The sequence below is a fragment of the Pteropus medius genome, unplaced genomic scaffold (assembly GCF_902729225.1).
Source record: "Pteropus medius unplaced genomic scaffold, Ma_sr-lr_union100, whole genome shotgun sequence".
Taxonomy (NCBI): domain Eukaryota; kingdom Metazoa; phylum Chordata; class Mammalia; order Chiroptera; family Pteropodidae; genus Pteropus; species Pteropus medius.
In genome coordinates, this window is record NW_024344378.1 from 7,777,468 (window position 1) to 7,799,756 (window position 22,289).

General features: G+C 37.4%; 1 protein-coding gene across 2 annotated transcripts in view; it reads left to right on the forward strand.

Moving 5' to 3' along the window:
- The first annotated feature begins 483 nt into the window (after positions 1 to 483).
- RAB11FIP2 (RAB11 family interacting protein 2) overlaps positions 484 to 22,289 on the forward strand; it is a 38,920-nt gene continuing 17,114 nt past the window's right edge. The window contains exons 1-3 of one of the 2 annotated variants that reach the window (XM_039871080.1): positions 484 to 1,136; positions 6,482 to 6,924; positions 7,624 to 8,092. In XM_039871080.1, the coding sequence (XP_039727014.1) occupies positions 784 to 1,136; positions 6,482 to 6,924; positions 7,624 to 8,092 (1,265 nt within the window). In that variant the 5' untranslated portion in view covers positions 484 to 783. The remainder of the gene's footprint in view (positions 1,137 to 6,481; positions 6,925 to 7,623; positions 8,093 to 22,289) is intronic. The other variant, XM_039871079.1, reaches the window with a different exon arrangement.

Below are 22,289 nucleotides of genomic sequence, written 5' to 3' on the forward strand. Positions count from 1 at the left end.
CAACATGGAGAAGGGCAACCCGGAAGTGCCGGCGCCGCCGCCCGCACGGCGTTAGGATCCGCCGGCCCCGCGGGCCCGAGCCCCGCGCCCGCCGCCCCGCAGTCCGCGGCCCGCACACGCCGGGCAGCAGCGTCCCCTGCCCCGCATCCCCTCCGCCCCTGGGCGACCCGCCCCCGCCCCTGAGGAGGAGCCGAGGGGAGGCGGAGGGACCGGGCGCGAGGCCGCGCCAGCCGGCGGCGGTTCGTATTACCGGGGTCGGAGGAGGAGCCGGGCCGGGCCCGCGGGCCAGCGCTGGGAGGGCGGGGGGCGCGCAGGAGAAGAAGGCGGCGGGGCCACGAGGAGGCGGGCGGGGGCCGGAGGCTGCGTTTGGGGCTGGTGAGCTGTAGTCTGCAGGGCGGGGGGCGCCCTCACCCCCGCAGCCCTCCGCCCGGGCCCCGGCGGCCAGGCCTCTCCTGCCGGTGGGCCGGGTAGCCGCTCGCGTCGCCGAGGGCTTGTCCCCTCGGCGGGCGGAGAGTGAAGGTGCGGACGCGGGGGCCGGACGGCGCGGCCAGGTGATGGTGAGCCCCAGGTGTCTCCCGAGGACAGGGGACGTCCCCAGAGCAGCCGTGCCCCCGGACTGCCCCGGTGCAGCTGTTTGACATCAGCCCTAGGGAAGTTGGACAGTTGTGAGTTTGTCCGTCTCCCGTTAAGTGCCCTTAGGATGCAGTGATTAAGCATTAGGCGCTCCCTCCGGGAGGGGCACTTGCCTGTGCTTGGGAGCTCGGTGCAGAGAGAAAGGACAGAATGATGCTGTCCGAGCAAGCCCAAAAGTGGTTTCCAACCCACGTGCAGGTCACAGTGCTCCAAGCCAAAGATCTTAAGCCAAAAGGCAAAAGTGGCACCAATGACACATACACTATAATTCAGCTGGGTAAGGAAAAGTACTCCACCTCCGTAGCTGAGAAAACCCTTGAGCCAGTCTGGAAGGAAGAGGCCTCCTTTGAGCTCCCTGGATTGCTGATGCAGGGGAATCCAGAGAAATACATTCTTTTCCTCATAGTTATGCACAGGTCCCTGGTGGGTCTGGATAAGTTTTTAGGGCAGGTGGCAATCAATCTCAATGACATCTTTGAGGACAAACAAAGAAGGAAAACAGAGTAAGTTATGTAATTTATTTTGAATTTGGGGGAGTTTATATCTTACGGATTTTCTGTTCTTGGAAATTATTTGTATACCTGGGGCATTGGTTTTTGGACTGAAATATGACCCAGTTTTAAGCGCCATATTTGCATGAATCTCAAGTAAAAATAGCTCTTGTGGAGAAACATTTTTTAAATGGAGTCATCAGTAATCCCTTACTCTCGCATTTGTTTGAGGTAATCATCTTAAATAATTGAATACTTTGAACTGGGTTTTAACGGTTAACATTGTTTCACTAATAACAAACAAGACTGGATCAAGTGTTGACTTACCAAAACAACGTGTATGTAAATTGTTACGATCTTTAAATCGTAGAATTTTCCAGGAAATGGAATAGCAGAAAACTGAATCTGCCCATATAATGTTTATTTATATATACATATATATAATTCTGAAACTGTCAAAAGATAATTATCAAGTTTAGAACGCAGTATTTCATTTCAGCATTATAAACAGTTGACCTTTATTTGAGCTCAACCATTTTTCAGGGTCAGTACATCTTGGTGGAGTCTAAAGCTGTTCAAAGAAAAAAAGTTTTAAAAGTATGTACAAACATCCTAAACCTTGATCACGCTAGCATTGCCCTTTGAATTTACAATATGTTGGAGCTGGTGTATTACTTCAGATTTAGTTGTGCAAAGCCAGTGTGTTTAGACGGTATTAGATACTGTAAGTTTGGAAACAATAGTTAAATTCTTGTGATAAAATGATTTAATGACATCTTCAATGAAAACATGACCTTTTTAATATGACTTTCAAACTTCAGCTGCATATATTCTAATTTAAAAAACCATAATATCAGTTAACACTAGGATATTATGTTTTAAATTGAAAAATGTTTTCAGAGATTAGTGTACTCACCCCTGCCTTAAACTTACAATCTTTTTAGTCTGAGAGAACATTATAATTGAATTATAAATGGAATTAATGAGAGAAAAATATAAGTTGACTTTATAAGAGGAATTCAAATTTTCAGAATAGCTTTGGTGTTCCTTTCAGCCATAACTGAAATTTATTTACCCTTTTAGAAACTTTTTTATAACTTTCTTGAAGTTTATGTTAATTTCTTATATTTTAAAACAACCATCCCTTGTTTTTTATACATATCTTCCTGCAAGCTTCTCTTGATTAGAGTTTTTTATTTTTAAAAAAGTTTGAATCAGCTCTTTACCTAAGTTAATATGTGTAGGGTAAAAGGGTAGAGAGATAAATATTAGGAATGCAAGATGAACAATGGTAAATATTTAGACTAGTTCAAGAGATGGAAATATTTTAGGAAAAAGGTCAGAGAAAGGTTTTAAAAGATTTAAAGTTGACTATGTATCAGTAAAACTGTTTGATACCTACTAAGTGTCATTCATTTTCCTCTGAGGAGTTCATCAAATTTAAATAGAAAAAATGGATAATTTTCAAATAATTTATTTCAAATTTCCAATTTTGGATGTCACTATGTAATATTCAGAGTGTTTTGAACATGAACTTAAGTATATTGTAACTTCATATTTCATACCGCGTTTATAGTACTTTTAATGTTAATGAATGATGTATTACAGGCCTTCTCTGAAATGTAAATTTGCCAAGTAAAAGTAGGTGCACCTGCGAACCCAAAGATTCTGAGGATGAAATACGCTTTCAGAGTTTCTTCTTGCTTTACTCTTTATCTTTAGCAGCATCACAATTACAGTACATTTGGCTGTAAACAAGACTCTAATATTGTAGTCTCCCTGTAGAAATTCTCTATTGGCTACTATATGAAATTGGTTAGAACTTTTGGCGGCGGGGGGCAGAGGAAGGAATGCTTTAAAATGTTATCAACAGGGCTTGTGATGTTATTGCATTCAAAGTGATTTTCATTTGTTATTAAATCCCTATTTGTGGATAAATGGGGACCACATATTTGATGAGATATATTTATTGGTGATATTTCTAGTTTTTTAATATATTTAATAGTTTCCTTTTCCAGCACAGCTGTACATGTGACATAGTAAGAGACAGATTTGAGCCATTGGTGTATTGCAAGAAAGATATTTAATATTCTACACATTGCTGAACCTTGTCAGCATATTCCCAAGTGCTTTTTAGAAAACCCATATGAGTGATGAAGGTTACCAGCTGATTTAGAAGTCCCATGAAACTGCTAGGTGTGACACTTTTTACTCTTGACACTGAAGACAAGTATTTACAGCTTGTCTTCCAGTTGTGTCATGTTAGGCAAAGAAGTGTGACAGCTAAAACTATTATTTTACTTATTTTTATACCTTGAAATTAAATGCCTTTTTTTTTTCTTTTGAGGAGAGGGGGAAAGGTTTCTGAGCCTGAGCACTTTGAGTGGGGCAAGGAAAGAGAACTTCTGTATCTCCCACTTTAATGGGTGTCTGGGTTGGTTCTGGCAGGAGATTTAAGAGAATAATACACTTAATAATAGAACGGTAAAATTGTTCATGCTGTTATGTAATATCTATTGATTTTTTTTTTTTTTTTACAACAAGTGGGTGGTGGTGTTTTTTTTTTTTAATACTCATGAAAAGTAGTAACAGAGTCCCTAGAGTTAGGTATGACTCAAACACACACAGATTTTAGGACTTTCGTGTGCGTCTCTGCAGTGCACCTGCGTTCTGGCCTCTGGCACCCTTACTGCCAATCTTGTCCCGTTTCTGACCACACAGCACCAATTGCTTGCGAATAGTTCCCACATGTGTGGTGGTTTTTGAACATGGACTTATGCCCACTAAAAATTGAACAGAGGCCTATGCAGTTTAAATCCCGTACTGAAGAGGTGAAAAAAATTAGCATTAATCCACTAAGCCCCAAATGCTGTGTCTTTATTTTATCTTTATGAAGCCTAGGAAAACAAGTTTTATCTCTGGGATGATTTTGGAAGGTCTCATTAAGACTTCTCTGTTATATCACTTTCAAAACAAAGCAGTTAAAGTTGTTTGTCATGCCTATTTTTTAAATTAGTTTATTTGTTGACGTTTTTTGCAGGATTTTTTTTTTTTTTTTTTCTGGGTGGGAGGAGGATGGAAAATACTGTATTTACAGATTGTGTTCAAACACTGACTTTATTCTTTAAAGCTCACATAAGTCTTCAGTGTTCTCTACTGAAAAACAAAATGCAACACACACACACATTGCTTGGTTGTTTTAGAAATAATAAGTTTTAGAAATAATAATTCAATAAACATTGATTTAGTGCAAGGCAAACTACCTTCATAGAGCTTACACTCTAGCAGGAGAAAACCTACATTGACTTCCTCTTTGGCTGTCATGTCTCCTTATTAAATACAGTGTCATATATTACCAGCTGTGCATTTAATCTTTAACATATATGGCTCATCAGATATGAGAGAACTTCTGTTTTCATGCAGATGTTGTTCAACAACTTTGGGCATTTTTTTTTTTTACTGACTTTACTCTGACATTGGGAGGTTACTTATTCTCAGTGCCTCAATTTCCTCATTTACGAAATAAGGATGTTAAAGTAGATGATTTATTTGGTCTTTTTTTCTAAAAATCTATGAATTTTAATTACCCTCACCTCATTTATTGGATTATTTTTTGGATTTGCTTTGATTTGCTATACACATGGAAATCTCACATGCTTGGGTGTTTTGTTTTTGGTACATTTCTTAAAAAGTGTATCTATTTTCTGTAAAGCTCGAGATGTTATAGAGTATTTCTGAAGTACCATCTATTAGAAGTATTTCTCCCTCATTGAAAACTTTTCTATCTTCTGAAACTGTAAGTTAATAACTGGGTATATAACCTTGTTTCATTTTCAGACTTTTCAAGTGCTCAGTTTTTGGCTTTTCAGGGTTCTCTAGTCCACAGAGGTTATTGCCGTCATTTCTAGTCCCCATGCTTTCAGAATTTCACCGTTTGCCTTAGATAAGGAGTTTTCTAAAGTTTAGGGTCTCAGGTTAATGCTTTCTATTATAAGATATTATTTTTTTTAATTGCTTGTTTTGACGCATCTAGATCTTAATTGATCAGATTGCTCCAAATTAATCAAGAATGGATTTCTCTTGGGTGTTACTTGCTAAGATGTAGCTGGTATATGTGTTACATGCCAATTTTCTCCTGTCTGGAAAGACCAGTGAACAGGTCTTCCACATGATGTATAGTAAATGTGCCGCCTTCTGGCATATCCTGTTGGTAACAATGAGAGAAAGAGCTAATGTAAAATTAGATCAGAGTTCCTTTGTAGCTAAGAAAATATGTTACACTTGATTAGAGCTGTATTTAAATAATAACCTGTCTGCAGGAATGGATATTATGCTTCATTGTTAAGTAATGTGAAAACATTGTAGAAACTCTCTTGTAGGCTTGATTTTGCAGTTTTTTGGCTGTTCGCCATGTAGAATGACCACTTGTGACACAACTGGAGACTTTCTCATGGATAAAAATACTGTAAACAAAAGCAAAGTAAACTTTGCTTCTTATACATCATTTAATCATGGGCAGTGTTGTACATTCAGGAAGTGAATAAAAGTGTAAGATTTGGCTCCAATTAAAATAATTTTTATTCCATATTGTCACAGTAGCGATAGTAAATGAAGTAAATTCTAACAGGAAGCATTTAAGCTTTCTTTTTGCCTTCAGAAACTCTTTATAAGATTTATTACTATTTGTAACTTTATGCATTTTATTCATTTTGCATTTTTTTATACAAGAAAAGGCTTTGACCCATTTTACATTAACCTAAATTATATCATGCAGTTTTCATGATTAGCAAACTATATATAGTGATCTCCAATATTAACAAAATTCTTTTAATAATTTTTACAGAAGAAATAGTTGGGGATAGTGGCTAAATATTTTATTAAAAATGTGGTGATTATCATTTTATAGTGCTGAAAAATAGTTCATATTGATGGATTCTTTCAGAGTTTGTACCTCAGTGTCTTTTAACTTTAAAAAATGTTTTCAGGCCATCACAGCACTTATCCCAGATGGAAATGCAGTTAATAGCTCTCATTGGTAAGAATTTTCGATGATGAATGATTTTCAAATCATGAAAGAAAAGGTTATCTAAAAACTTTTTCAAACTTAGTCAAGACCTGTTTTTTTTGTTGTTTTTTGTTTTTGTTTTTTTTTTTAGTATATGTCATGTCGCAGAGACAGTGATGAATTTTTAAAAATTAATGAGAAAAACCAGAGTGTTCTGGCTGACAGATTCCCATGTATTGCTTAAGATTGCCTTGATGTATCATAGCTTTACCTGCAAAGCTATTTGTACATAACAAAGCTTGATATCCTCTCTTCATGACATGTTACAACCCAGTTTTTCCTTCTCTTTAAGGTGGTTTAGATTAGAATCCAAACAAGGAAAAAGAGCCAAAAACAGGGGTGAGATAAAGGTCAACATTCAATTCATGAGGAACAATATGACAGCAAGTATGTTTGACTTATCAATGAAGGACAAAACAAGATCTCCTTTTGCAAAATTAAAAGATAAGATGAAAGGTAGAAAAAACGATGGGACGTTTTCGGATACATCTTCTGCAATCATTCCAAATTCTCACATGCCCGATGTCAATTCTGAATTTTCAAGTAGTGAAATATCTATGAAATCCAAACCAAAAAAGCCTTTCCTGTTGGGTCCTCAGCGACTCTCTTCAGCGCATTCGATGTCTGATTTAACTGGGGCCCATGTATCTTCCGAGAAACTTAAGTCTGGCTCGGTGGGGCAAACGCGTCTCCTCGGACGTCAGCTAGAGTCCTTTGGAACGGTTCCGGAAAGTGGTAAGTGACACATTCTTTCTAATTGTGTCCTTAGTGGCCTGAAATACCCTTTGAATTTTTAAAGTTTAACTTCGAAAGTTAGAAAATAAAAATTAGATTCCTGGTAGTATTTTCTAAATTTAGTGATCAAATATTTATCGATACCTACTGTACTCAAAATCAATAAGTTTATTAAAGGCAGAGCGTGTCTGCATTCCATATTTTATTTACATTACTAGATGGTAATAAAAATGAGTCCCAGTCACTTTTCATTGCCTGGCTTCTTAACTGCTGATTTTTATTGTCTCGAAAGTCTGCAGCATAAATGAAAATTCCATCTAATTAGAAAGTTCCTAGAAAAAACCTTTTTACGTTCAGAAATAAGAAAGTAAATTTAATTCTAATGATGAAAAAAAAAAAACTTTGAGAATTTATAACACTGTTAGGCCAAGCAGAACCTCTAGTTTTGACATTGTTTTTTTCTGAGCTGAGTAAATTACTGATTGTCTCACAATAAATACACTAATTGTTATTAGCCTACATACTTAAGGCTGCTATACCTTGGCATTTTAGGATTGTTTTCTTTGATTATTTTAAAGGTTAATATCTTTAAATAGCTAATTGCTCTCATTCTAAAAGCAGCAGTGTGCACACAGAATGTGTCAAATGGTGTGATGTAATGTGTCACTGATTTTGTACCAACTACAAAATTGTTTGCAGGAAGTCTCAAATCTCCACACAGAAGAACATTAAGCTTTGATACTTCTAAAATGAACCAACCTGATAGCAGCGTGGATGAAGGTGAATCAACTTTCGGAAGACAAAATGACCCATTTACAAATGTGACTGCTTCATTACCCCAAAAATTTGCAACACTGCCAAGGAAGAAAAATCCATTTGAGGAAAGCAGTGAATCATGGGACAGCAGCATGAATTTATTTTCAAAATCGGTTGAAGTAAGAAAAGAAAATAAAAGAGAGAAAAGGGAGAGAGTTAGCCTGTTTGAAAGAGTGACTGGGAAAAAAGATAGCAGAAGATCTGATAAACTTAACAATGGGGCATCCGATAGCCCTTGTGACTTCAAATCTCCTAGTGCGTTTAGTGAAAATCGTCAGGACTATTTTGATTATGAGTCAACTAATCCGTTTACAACAAAATTCAGGGCTTCAAATACAATGCCATCTTCCAGGTAAGCTTAACGTGGGGGAAGCTGTGCTATTTTGAAAATACCATATTTAAAAATATCAAATATTCCTTTAAATACTTGAATATCCTATTTCCTTTGAAAAATACTTTTATAATTAATTATGGAGCCAGGTGATGTTGCATATGTCTTTGGATTTGAACTTTTTATCTTAGAAGGATGAAAGATTCTTAATATCTACCCTAGTCTATTTCTATTTATGCGAGCCAGAAACTCACTGAAACTAATGCGGAAAACAACATAGCTCTGGATGAGACACGTGAGAGTGAATCACCAGTGGGTGTTAATTCAAGCCAGAAATTTAGGTGATAAGTTGTATTTCAAATGGCTATTTAGAAGTAGTTTTATTTGTGAATGCTTATTGGAATTCTGTGACCTTTGTGGGTGCTAAAATACATCAAAGACTATATGATGATTTATAGTCATAGAAGTAATCACCGTTATGATAAGTATATACGTAATGATACTTTTCTTATTCCTTAGTACATGTTGAAACTCTGTACATTTAAGATTGTGAATTTTGCAGAAATGAACAATGGAATAGTCAATTAAGAAAACCTCAAGCAAAGAATAAGATGAATTTATTGGAATCTTAAGCAGTTATCATAGAACTGCATAGTAGAACGTTTGCCATGTAACAGTTTTTTCTATAATGTATAGTGTACAGCCCTCACTGGGAATTCTGGCTTAATGGCTCTGTGACCTCTGTAAACCTCAGCATCTCTATCTTTGAAACAAGGGAAATAATACTTACTTGGTAGGACTGGATGACAATAAACGATAAATAAAGTTCATGGTACAAAGCCAGGCCCCAAATAGGAAATCCATAAACAGTGGCTGCTGTTATGTTTTATATACTGTCTTATCATATTTTATTCAAAAATAGTGTTTTGTTCCATTGTAAACAGAAAATATAGTATTAACACTCACCCATCTAGGTAGGCTGTGCTCTCCCAACTCTAAACTTCTAATGACACATTAAAACATGCATTTAAACCTTTCAAAGGCAAGTGTGTATTTCTTTGTTTTCTTTTATTAATAAATGAGTATTTGCTCTAGCTTTAGAAAGTATCGGTCAGTTTTCTTTATAGTTTATACACCAAAAATTACCTTTTTATCATATGGCATTAATATTTTATTAAAGAGTCCATAGTTTTGATACGCTGTTCTCAAATATTTTATTTTGGTATATAGTATACTTCACATATTGCTTTGTCCTAAATTACAGGAGTAAATAGAAATTCATTTGCTTTTTTCCCTCCTTAATGAACTTTTGTTGAAGAAGATTGTTATAAATAACTGAGATAACTTAGAGATTGGGTAACATATAATTTCAGAGCCAAGAAAAGCAAGAAAAATGGGAAATGGTAGGAAAATAATGTTTTTAAAATTATGGCAGCATGTGGAAAAATAGATATCTTCAAACCTTTAATTGTTCTATACTTGGACTATTTACTTGGGCAGCCACACATTTTAAAAGTAAGTGTGGCATTTTGCCAGATTTGGGTTTTGTTTGGGGATTATTTCAATATTAATGCCTTTTCTATCAAAATTAGAGCTGTATTGTGATATGTATAAAATGATTGCAAATATGTAAAAAACAATGCATTTTCATTTTTAAGACTTTTTTTTCACGTTCTTTCATCTTCATATTCTGTGAGATGCCAGAGATGAGGACAGAAACATTTGTAGACTCCCGGGAAGTTACTCTTCCTTTTTGCGTCACAAACCATCTTTGTGGTAAATTTAAAACATTTGCAATAAAGGGGTAACTCTAATGGCAGTAAATCAAAAAAGGCTTGACTCTAAATAGATCTAGGGGGGAGAGTGCAGTTCACATTTATCTTGCGTGGCACTTGGGGGGATGTAGTGGAGTTAGTTTTATCTTTCCATGACAGCATATTCTTGTTTTCCTCCCCATAGCACCCTTCCGTTGGATGGGACGTTTCAGATTTCTAACACTAGCATCTAAACCAAACGCACTTTCGAAGCTAGAGACTCACATCACTGGGACACGGGCTGTGAATTATTTTTTTCCAGTAGCGCTAAATAAGTAGTTACAGAGTTTCCTGGTCTCATGCCCCAAGTTTGTGAGAATGGTCAACAGCGTTAAGGGAAGTAAATGTAGCTGTGGAACGGGTTTCATTTTGGTGAGTGAACCTGGTCACCTGTGAGTGCAGGTGTGTACGAACTATATTATTACTCTCTGAGTAATGTGTATGATTCAACTGGAGAATTTGCTTTATGCCAGGAAATTTTCAAGTACTAAGGAAAACTTTCTTAAAAGTTAGAGTTTTTATTTCTTAGTGTCAGCAAAATCCACCTGAAGAAATCACCTTGTAAATCACAAAAAGGCTGCATTTTGCTTCTTTTCTTGGATTAGCTTCTACAGTCTTGCATCAAACTGGAGAGGAAATGAGTTAGGCTTTTGGTCGGGTTGCTTCAGCAGAGAACAGGACTCAAACACCTCTCCCTGCATTGCTAACTCTCAGTGTCTTTCCTCTTCCAGGCCCCTGCATTTTGGAGCCTTTCCTGCTCTTGTAGGGGAGGTGGCTCTTCCTGTGCTGCAGCTTTTTCTCACACATGTCTTCCTTTCTGTGGGCATCCCATTGTTCACTGATAGACCAGTCCCTCTGTTCCCTCCGTGAACAGCTCAAGGGCAGCGCCTCCATTTCATTCAGCCTTCGGCCCTTAATCTCCAGCATGGTGCTTGGTAGGTAGTAGGTGTTAGAAAAACATTTTTGATTAATGAGCACAGTGGCGTTGATCGATTTTCCAAAATGCTTTTGTTCCCTTATTCCCCTGCTTCCAGCTCGGTGTGGGCTGTGAAGTTCTTTCGGATAGACTGAAAACAGATCCATACAGGCAAATGTGTGCATTTTTATGTAACGCTAAACATTATTAAAAATCCGAGTGAGTTCTGAGAACTACTAAATTTTCATTTTCATGCTCTAAATAGCACATTTCTGGAGTTTATTAAGAACTCCATATTAACGATTAGGGTAGGTTATATCCCCTGTAATAAACAACCCCAGATCTTGGTGGCTTATTGCAGTGGATGTTTATTGTTCATTGTTGTCACAAAGTAATTTACGGAGAGATGGGGACGAGAGAAGTGGGTGCTCTGTTCAGTACAGTTATTCAGAGACCAGGCTCCTTCCTTAAGCTCATGCAGCAGGGAAAGAGTGGAGGATCCCATCTTTGTCTGCCAGGCGTGGCAGTGGGGTACATTACTTCCACATCTGTCCCATTGGCCAGAGCTCAGTCGTATCCCAACTTCAGTGCAGCCAGTTAAGAAAAACGGTTTAGCTGTGGACCCCAAGGAAAATGAATTGGGCGTGGTACCTACTCGGTGCTGTGTTTGCCATAGATGCCGGTTCTCAGACGTCTGGATCCTAACGCTTGGCATGATGCGAAACCCCGACTACGCAGGTACATGAGAGTGCACTTGGCATTCTTGTAGTTGTCAGGAAGATGTTTTATCAGTTTGTTTTTGGTATCGAGTTTGTGTTTTAAAATTGCTTCAACTGTTGCTTTTTAATTATAAATCAGAGGCAGTCGAGCACCATCTGTATCGACTAATCTGTTGTGTAGTTAGCCCCACAATTTGTAAAGTAATGCCTTTTGCATCAGTACATAGTTTTCCAAAAACAAACATACCCAGATGTTTGTCTGCCATTTTCAATAACTTGTTCACAGCCAGTTCTTTAACACTGGGCCGTTTTTCCACTGGGAAGTGGAAATGTGTGGGTGTGTTCATCAAACCAGGTTTCCTTTTTTAACGGAGACATAGCTAGACCCCTGGTTAGGTAGGGACATGTGACCAAGTTCTGGCTTGTTGAGTCAGTGGAGGAGATATAAAGCACTCCAGTTCTGGTCCATGAAAACCTGTATCAGCCTCCATCTTCCTTCCTGCCTCAGACCAGATCTGGAGGCCAGACCTGGCTTGCTGCCTGATTTTGTAAATAACATTTTATTGGAGCACAGCCTGCCCATTTGCTCATGGCTATTTCCGTGCTAGTTGAGTAGTAGAGACTATGGCCTGGTAAGCCAAAAATATTTATTGTTTGGCCTTTTACAAAAACAGTTTTCTGAACCCTGCTCTAGCTGAATGGAGATCTATGAGAAGGGTGGAGCCATAAGGTAGGAATAGCCTGGGTCCCTGGATGCACGTGGAAGTCCACCTAACTAAGAATAGCCAATTGAAACTTGTCTGCATGACACATTCTCAGAGTATTAAGTTACTGCAATTTTGCATTTATTGCATTTATTCCAGCACATATTATTTAGTACTTAGGGCACAGGGGCCATAGCACCTGTTGTTCTGTTTAAGAAAAGCCTAGTTCAAAAAAGTTTAAGAACTACTGATTTGTAACACCAGATCCAAACTCTTCTTTCTCTTTTTCAAGACTTATTGTATTTTAGGTTTTTCTTAGCAATATAGCTTTTCTTTTACTATTCCTCATCTCTTTGTTCTATGCAAGTTAATTTCCTTACTGCCCTTTTAAACCTTGCCATTCCATTCCTTGGCTTAGTGGTAGAATGCACTCTTCACTCTCCTGAGTGTCCTAAGCTCATCTCTCCTTAGTGCTAAAAGCCCTTTCATTCTTTCTTGATTTCTAACATGGTGTTTCCCTTCTTTGATTTCTGCTGATACAAAAGAACGTAATTGCTAGATGGTGTTTATTGTGCCGAGGTCTCAGTCCTCCTTACAAAGCTAGGTGAGTGTCTTCATAGTTGTGCCAACTCTTCTGTTGCAGGCCCAGAGCACCTAGGTTGGCGCATGTCCCCAGTGCCGAGCATCAAGGGCTCCTGGGGATTTTTTTAAACTGCGGTATGTTGAGTCCTACCTCAGACTGAAGTTTGAATCTTTAGTGAATGGGCCTGAGATAAAAATCAACATTTTAAAAACTTCCCGCTGATTCTCAGACAGGTTTAAAAATTGCTGATCTAAATATTGAACTCTGTTTCATAAGAGTTCAGTAAGTTCTTTTTGACAATTAGGATTGAGGAATTGGGTTTGTACACGCATAATTGAATCGACAACTTAGTCATGTTTGCTTTGCTTACAGGACCCTAACTAAGGCAGAGGGCATGGTGAGATCAGCTTAACTAAAACTGGGATGTGGAGAGCAGTTTGAGATTTGGCCGAATAGCTAAGAAACATCTAAATTAGAGTAGGCATCGAAGACCAGACAGAATTGTCTACTAAATATTTATGACATCTGTGGATGAATCGTTTCTCAGGATTCAAGTGAAACCTAGGCGTCATTATTTTCTGCCTCATTCTAGTGAGTACCATGTAGCAAACTCTTAATTGCTCTATGATAATAGTATGTTTTACAGTATTAGTATTATTGATTTTATTGGAGAATATATGCACATATTTTCATTTGCAGTATTTGCTGTGGAAGAACCTGTCTGCTTCTTAGCTGACAAACTTGGGCCAAATAGTTATTTTTTAGGGTGGTGCAGAAATGGTGTCTAAGATGAAGACCTCATGTTTCTCACTAATGTTTTACAATTTTGCATGACAGTGTGCCTTTTACTTTTGGGATCAGGTTCACCCACTTCCCTCTTTCTCTTCCTCCTTTCCTTCTTTCCTTCACTGTTTGATTCCTGTCTATGGCTGTATCATAGCTTTCTTAGAAGCTATAAAAATTGGTTACCTGGAATGTATATTTAAATGTGTTTCTAATTTTCACAAATCCGAAATCACCATCAGCCTATAAGCATGTAACCATGATTATGAATTTGTATAACATGTCCATAAAAAATGATAGGTCATTTACTGTCGGCTTACATTTTAATTTTAAAAAGTGTAATAAAAGATCTTCTTCTTAGTTTTAAAACCTTCACTTTTATAATGCTCCTTATGGACATTTTTTTCCTTGCATAAATTTAAAGCTCTGTCTTTGGCATATAAATATTACATAGCAATATTTATTTTTGTTTATATTTGTCTAATATTAAAGATAATTTGGTATTCATGGCAGGCTGTAAATCTTTTACACGGCTGAAAATGTATAGCCTCATTTATGAGGCAGAAAACAAAAACTTTCGAGGTGATTTTTAGATGCGTTAATCCATTAGTGCCCAGGGATTTACAGAATGTATCCGGTGAAACAGTGATGGGAACATGAAATATGCGACGTGATTAGTTCCCTTAACACTAACTAGAACTTTATGCTCGACTCCCCAGATACCACTTGAAACTTTTTTACCCTTTGTCATCCTAATACTCATTAAATAGCTCTCATTAATTGGTACATCTCCCAATGGGTTAATTTGCAGATACCAACCATGCCATCCTTTTGCTAACTCACTAATACAAATTGATATTTATAGACTTCAAAATTGAAAACAAAAAAAGCTCTGTAATGAAAAAAGACAAACTTTGCTAAGTTATTATTATTATTTTGAGCCGAGAGATTGAGATACAGAGAGATTCTGTGAGAGAAGAAAACAAGCCAAAAAAAATCTACAAAAACTACTGTAGGCTAATAAACTGATGTGAAAATTTCTCAATTTACAGCACTTGACAGGTGCTAAAAGAAAAGCATCTTTAATTTTAATGTGTTGTTAGGACCTCTTTAGAGAGACTGTACAAGTTATTAACAAGGTCCTCTGAGACAGGAGACGGGTAATTAACAAGACCTATGGAGATATAGTTTAGGTAATTAACGAGCTCTTAGGCACCGGACACAGGATAACACATAGCGAGTCCAGTAGTTAAAGAGAACAGGTTGTTATGATATGATCAGATACAAGATATAATATGTAAGTCCTCTTGAGGTTTCTGATAGGAAAGTATTAAGATTATATTCCAGCGACCCCAGTGCACTAATTTTTGTAAATCAACATGTACATTTTTTGGTTTAACTTTTAAGATAGAATTTGAGAGGATTATTTCTTTGTAAAACCAACAAGCAAGGGAGGTTGTTGGCATGTAGGTTAATAATCTTTGTTAATTGTCAGTAATGAAAATGTATATTTTGAGAACAATGCATCGGAAAGTCAAACTATATGTTTCTAAATTGTTTTGGAAATATATTGTTCTGTTTATTTTTTCATTTCTTGTCTATTGGCTAAAATTGGCAAAAATTCCAAATTGACCTTACTCTCCTTATCCACTTTAAAACTGTCAGAGTCTGGGCCAGACAGGAGACTGGCCTTCACTAGTTTGGATTTTACATAATGTGCACAGGTCCCTCTCTAGTGATGCTCCTGTGGTACCTTCACATCTGAAACTTGATATTCCTAATTTCAAGTATTCCATCTAGTTACTTCTTGTGTAATTTTGAAATTATTGGAGGTATAACTCTAGTTTGGGTTCAGAAAACTCCTACAGTCAGCAAACCTTTATCACAAACACGTCATAATCTAAAGACCTGAAGAAGGCCCTCGCAAGTCTCCTGACTCATTCCCTTGCCGCCTCAGCGTGGCTCCTCCTGTCCATCAAGATGATTTTTTTTCCATATTTCAGATCTGACTATCAAATGATGTTTTCATTTTCATTATTTTTGGAATATTTACTGTATACATGGGAATTAGAGGTCATGAAGATATAAATTCTGCCCTTAGAGCCCAGAGAAACAGGCATGTAAACATTAGATCTGAATTCTGTGCTAAGGACTGGACATTGTATAGGCGTTTCATGGGGAACCATGAAAGGTTTTTAAATTGGACTGTAATATGATCAAAGTAATATCTTACACACATAGCCCTGTAGCCTGGGGGATCTGCTGGGAACAGGGCTGGAAAGGGAAGAGGAGAAGGACTTGGGGCAGGAAAACTAGTTAAGAAGTAAGTATGGCTGTTGAGGTGAGACCTGATGGCGGTCACTTGGCAGTGAGGATGGAAAAGAAGAGAACATCTCTAAGATTTATTTCTGGGCTAAAATAGATTAGACTTAACCATTCTGCTTTCATGCGTGTGTGGAGGAGAGGTTGGTTGGTAAAGGCAAAGAAACAAGAGAGAGTATTCCAGTCATGTGTCTTTAGTCCGTGTCCTAAATCTGATGAAACACAGCGTTGTAAAAACTGTATTACAGCAATGTCAGGTCTGTAGTTTTTGAGTCAGACTTGGCATTTTAGTCTTGATGGAGAGGTTTGAGCTTTGTGTTTTTGTTTTTAATGAGATGCTGTCTTATTTATTTGGGTTTTGTTTCAGAGAATAGGAATTATGTGTTTTGAGTTGATGGCAATAGTCAAATTAGTACCAACATAGTAACTGTTCTTGAGAATTTAGTTTTGAACACTGAACCACGCTTTGGCTTCTTTGAACACAATATGGATTTCTGTAGCTGTTTATGAATTTAATGCGTTTAAAGTGTGTTCACTCTAGCATTGTAATTACTATATGTATTTCTTTACTGTGGTTTTGGCTTTACCAAATCTTGTCCCTGTTGTTAGTTTTCACTAAGAGAATAGCTTCTATGACCACATCACTTTTTTCATAACAATAAAACTTTAACTTTTGAAAAACAAGAGCTGTTTCTGATTGTTTAATATATGGTGACGGTGTTACCTGTGGCCAGGGTGTTTTAAACAGCTGTGGGTGATAGAAAAACAAAGTAATTAATTTGATTGTGAAATGATTTTCCTTGCATGCATTTATATAGTTTCTAAGAACGTTAGGATCCAGACATTTGATATTTGTTTTCTTGAACTTATATTTTAAGGGTAAATTATTGCTCTCTGATTTGATACATTAAATGTAATAGTATATTATTGTAGAATTATAATATAAATGTAAAAATATTAACATGATATTACATATTATGTGTTAAATATATATCAAATAAAATAATTTTATGTATTTTAAATATATTTTAAGCTCAGAACACTTTCTGACATAAGTGCTAATGCCACTTAAATAGCAATGGCATGAATCAGCTTGGCCTAGAGTAAACCTTAATTCAAATTGCCAGTTTTGTAAAGTCGTTTTAACAAACATGTATGTAAAACTCTACTAGGGCCGGGATGGGTGGCTCGAAGGTATAATTCGTAGAGGACTGGTAGCCACATAAGCTTGAGAAGGATATGTGAGCAATGACCTGTCATCCAGGCACAATGAACTGTGTGGAACACAGTGCTTGCTGTGGAAAGGTGGACAGCTTGCTAGAAATTGGGAAGCGCTTCTTTAAGGCCTTTGAGCTTGCTCTTGACCATTGAACATAATTTTATAGGTTGGGGAATGAGCAGAGAGATAGTTGTTTTAGTAAATAGCAAGAAAGCTTATTAAAATCGTGAGGTATGTTTTGAAGGAGGGTTTTATAGTGGCCATATACTCGTATCATTAGCTCTTTGCTAACTACTTAGTAATTTCACCCTTTCTTTTCTAGTTGGAGACTTGGAGCTATGCTCTCTGTCTGTCATTCCCCACCTGGTAGGTTCCCAAGGAGCCGGTTAGTGAGTGCCCAGGGCAGCTCTGCATTGAGTGTGACGACTTCTTTGTTATGGAGCCTGGTGTGGGAATGGGGGTGTTCAGGTTAATCAGGTATTTTGTTTACTTGGGGTGTACAATATATTTTGTTTCATGTACTCATTTTTCATTTTCAAAGAAATTAAATGCCCCAAGTAAATTAAAAATAGAAATCATACTGAACGTAATTTAGTATTTGATTCAGAAGATATATTTAACTTCTTCCACCTAAGTATTTTACGGTGTAACATGAAGACATAAATATAGTAATAGTGGACCATTCTGCAGGGAGTGGAGGATAGGTATTAAGAGTTCGGGTTTAGGAATCAGGTCTGGATTTCAGGCTGTTGATTAGCTGCGTGACCTTACTTAACCTTTCTAAGCTTAATTTTCTTCCACCTATCGACTGGGATAACCACCTTGGTGTTGCAGAAGAGCAGTACGTAATGCGCCACCCGTCACATGCGGGAGGCGGTGTTTGCCAGGTGGCGTGAGCCAGGCAGTGGTGGCGCTCTCTGTGACCATATTCCACAGCATCCACAGACTGGCTTTAAGTAAGTTAAATGAAATTATTTCAAAGTAATCATATATTCTCAACTTTAAAAATCTCAAGTGGAATTTAGGAGCTCAGGTTTTATACTGACCAAAAAGGACATACATTTGGAAGAAAACAGTAAATTTGATAGATTTTCTAGTTTTTTTGAGATGTATGTTCAATAATAATCTTGATGAAATAAGCTAAACCACATTGAAATTGAGTAAAAAGTATTCACTGTATTAAGTAGAAAATTCATTTTATTACTATGCGGGTCAAAGGTATTATAATCAGTATCGCTATAAAATCTTGTGTTCGGCGAATCTCGCATGGCCCAAGTAAGGACACAGGGTAGATTTCTAAACTTTGGCTTTACCTGAAAGCACGGTGAATATTTCATAAATTCACATGGCTGAGCACAAATTGTGAAAAGAGTGGGCACCATAGCTTCCTCGCCAGAGCTTAGCTTTGTCCCAGGTAGAGGGCCAGTTAGGGGCATTCTTGGCCAAAGTCATTGTGGGCCCTCTGTTCCTTTTGTGCCTAGTCCAGAGGGACTTAGGGCCAACTTGCGTCTCCTCGTAGAGGGCACCTCTGCCCAGGTAAAGGCATTCTCTCCTCCCAGGAAAAGGCTGAGCAGGGGTATTGGGTTGGCCTTGGTCACGTAGACGGAGCCTGGGTCCGTGCTGGGTCTGGCCCTGTCAAGGTGCCCGGTGGCTTGTTCTCATCACTCCTTTCCAGTTGTACTGTTTTGCTTCTAAAATAAACAGAACTTGATTCCCAGTCCCTGTCCCCAGCCCCAGATGACTAGTGGACATGTGGTAGGCCGTGGGCCAGGATCTGCTCAGAGCACCAGGGTGAACACGACACAACTTCCCAGAATGGCATTTTTCCTAAAGATTTAGGGAGAAAAGATTCTTATATCAAGAGAAATATGATTGTGGTATGGAGTAAAATGCAAAATCGTACCTGAATTTTTAGTTAAATTTTAGTTAAATTTAGAAGTTAAGGAACTTTTATGCTTGTTGCTAGTTGTATTCTCATGTATTAGGGGGGCTAGAAAAAAATGTTTGAGAAGTTTATTTTTAAAGAGATGGAGAACTGTTGGAATCCATAGGGCTTATGTTGGACAATGTGTGAATTGTTTGATCAACTATATTTAAAATAATTATTTTTTCACTGGGAGAAAGTAGTAAGTTAAACTCGATTGAATATGATATTCTTGATAAAACATGCCTTAATATCATCGATATCTTTAAATCTTCAAGTTTTAGGACTTTTCACCAATATATTTATTACTATTCATGATAGAAAATCATCTGGGTCTGAATTTGCTGTCCGTGATCTTCGGTGTCACTGACCACAGGTTTTAATTGTCTTGCCTATGAGATCTCATAAAAGATACCCTGTGAGAATATTAATAAGTAAATTACTGTTAGTCCCGATAGACGTTTATGTATTAGGTTCTGTTTTGCCATTCATATATTTAGTGTGCTTGCCCAGTCCCAGGAGAGAGAATGTAGTACTTTAATCTGTGATATCATTAATTTGATTGGGTACTGACTTTTTTTTTTCCTAAAAGAAAAGGAAAAAAAAAACAATATTGAATTGCACCTTGCCTCTTATGCCCTATTTGCATGGTTTAAGAAACATGATCGAAATATGCTAAAGGTGTGTTTATTAGTGGCATTTCTCTTTGGACACTTCATTTCTTAGGGTTTTTATAAAGAGGATCATTAGAGAACATTTCTTTAAATTTCTTTAACTTCTTCAAACCCCGTTGTACTGCTATGGAATAAATTTTTTCAGTATTTGTCATAAAAATCCCAAATGAATCTGTATCATGGTCAAATACCTAAACTGGTAGACCTGGTTGGTAAAATTCAACTGGCTAGTTGAATTGATTTTATAGGAAGTCACCAATTTGAAACTTACTTCAGTTCATATTGGCAGTTGTGAGTATTGCAATATATTTTCATTTCTTAAAAAAGAAGTGAAAAACATTATATTAATATACTGTCAGGTCTAGATATAAGTAATCTTGGTTATTCAGAAAAAAAGATATTCTCTGCTCTTTGAGGACTTTATATCTTGTTGAAATTTGTACCGAACTACCATTGATTTACTCATTCAACTATTAGCTCAGGTTTTAAAAATTTTTATTAGGCACCAACTATTTATTCAGCATACATTTGTTAAGCATCTGCCATATGCTAAGTGCTGTCAGATGCCACGACTAAAAAGGTTAATGAGATATAATTCCTGCAAGTAGTTTATAGTAGAAAGGGGTGGAAAACCCATGGATGAGGAAAGATACACAAAAAGCAAACTTAAAAAATATATATATATGTATATATTTAGAATAGTTTTAGGTTCACAGCAAAATTGAGTGGAAGATTTCCCACATACCTCCTACCTCCACATGTGCACAGCCTCCCCCATTATCAGCATCCCCACCAGAGTGGTGCATTTATTACAACTAATGAACCTACATTGACACATGACCATCACCCAAAGTCCATACTTTTTATTAGGGTTCATGCGTATTTTATGGGTTTTGACAAGTATGTAGTGACATGTGTCCACCTTTGTAGTATCAAAGTATTTTTCACCGCCCCAGATTTCCTCTGTGCTCCACCTGTTGATCACTCCCGTCCCCCACACCTCCAATGCCAGGAAACTACTTATCTTTGTACTGTCTCTAGTTTTTGCCTTCTCCAGAATGTCACATAGTTGGTACTGTACAGTACATAGCCCGTTCAGATGGCTTTTTTCCCTTAGTAATATGCATTTAAGGTTCCTCCATGTCTTTTCATGGCTTGACAGCTCATTTCTTTTTTAGTACTGAATAATATTCCATTGTTGTATGTACCACAGTTTGCTTATCCACCCCTCTACTGAAGAACATCTTGGTTGCTTCCAATTTTTGGCAGTTAGGAATAAAGCTTCTATAAACATTAGTGTGCGGGTTTTTGTGTGAACATTATTTTCAACTCCTTTTGGTAAATACCATGGAATAATTGCTGAATCATATGGTAAGAGTATGTTTAGTTTTGTAAGAAACTGCCAAACTGTCTTCCAAAGTGGCCGTACCATTTATCATTCCCACCAGTAATGGATGTGCGTTCCCGATGCTCCACCTCTTTGCCAGCACTTGGTGTTGTCCGTGTTCTGGATTTGGACCATTCTGATTGGGTGTAGTGGTGTCTCATCGTTGTTTTAATTTGCATTTCCCTGATGACATGACGTGCAATATCTTTTCATATGCTTATTTGCCATCTGTATATCTTCTTTGGTGAGGTGTCTGTTGAGATCTTTGGCCCATTTTTTAATTTGGTTGTTTGTTTTCTTATTGTTTAAAGAGTTCTTTGTGTATTTTGGATAACAGTTCTTTATCAGATATGTCTTTTGCATATATTTTCTCCCAGCCTCCAGCTTATCTTCTCATTCTCTTAACAGTGTCTTTTACAGAGCAGAAGATTTTAATTTTAATGAAGTCCAGCTTATCAGTTCTTTTGTGGATCATGCCTTGGTGTTGTAGTTAAAGTTATTACCATACCCAAGTTCATGTAGATTTTTCTCCTCTGTTATCTTCTAGAAGTTTTATAGTTTCAAGTTTTACATTTAGGTCTGTGATCAATTTTGAGTTAATTTTTATGAAGAATGCAAGGTCCATGTCTCGATTCATATACCTTATCTTTGAATAGTACTAGTACTTTGTCATATAAAGCATTTCATGTTTATTTAACACTCTTCTAATCCTAATTCTTTGAAATAGGTGGTGGCATTTTTATTTCTTAGTTAAAAATAAAATACAAAATTTAGAGCAGTAAATAGGTTGTACCTGAGAACTAGGTGGTGGGCAATAAATTTGGTCAGATATGTTGGGTCATATCCAGAAGGCTTTGAAAGCCAAGCTAAGAAATTTTGTTCTTATTTGGGTGGAAGTTGGAGGCCAGAATTTTGGGGACAGGTAAGTATTGAGGATAAACTTGAGCTTTAGCACATGCTGCTCAGCCATATTTTAGGCTGGCTTGGACAAGGAAGGATTAGCAGAGATTGAAGAGGCCATTACAGAAGTCTAGGCTGGAGATAATGTGGCTTTGTGGTCAGAAGGGTAACTGAAGATGAATAGCTAGGAAATAGAGACCTATGTCCAGAAGCTGAATGGGGAGAGTCTGGAAGCTTATCGATGAGGAACGAAAGCTAAAGGCTGGAGTCAAG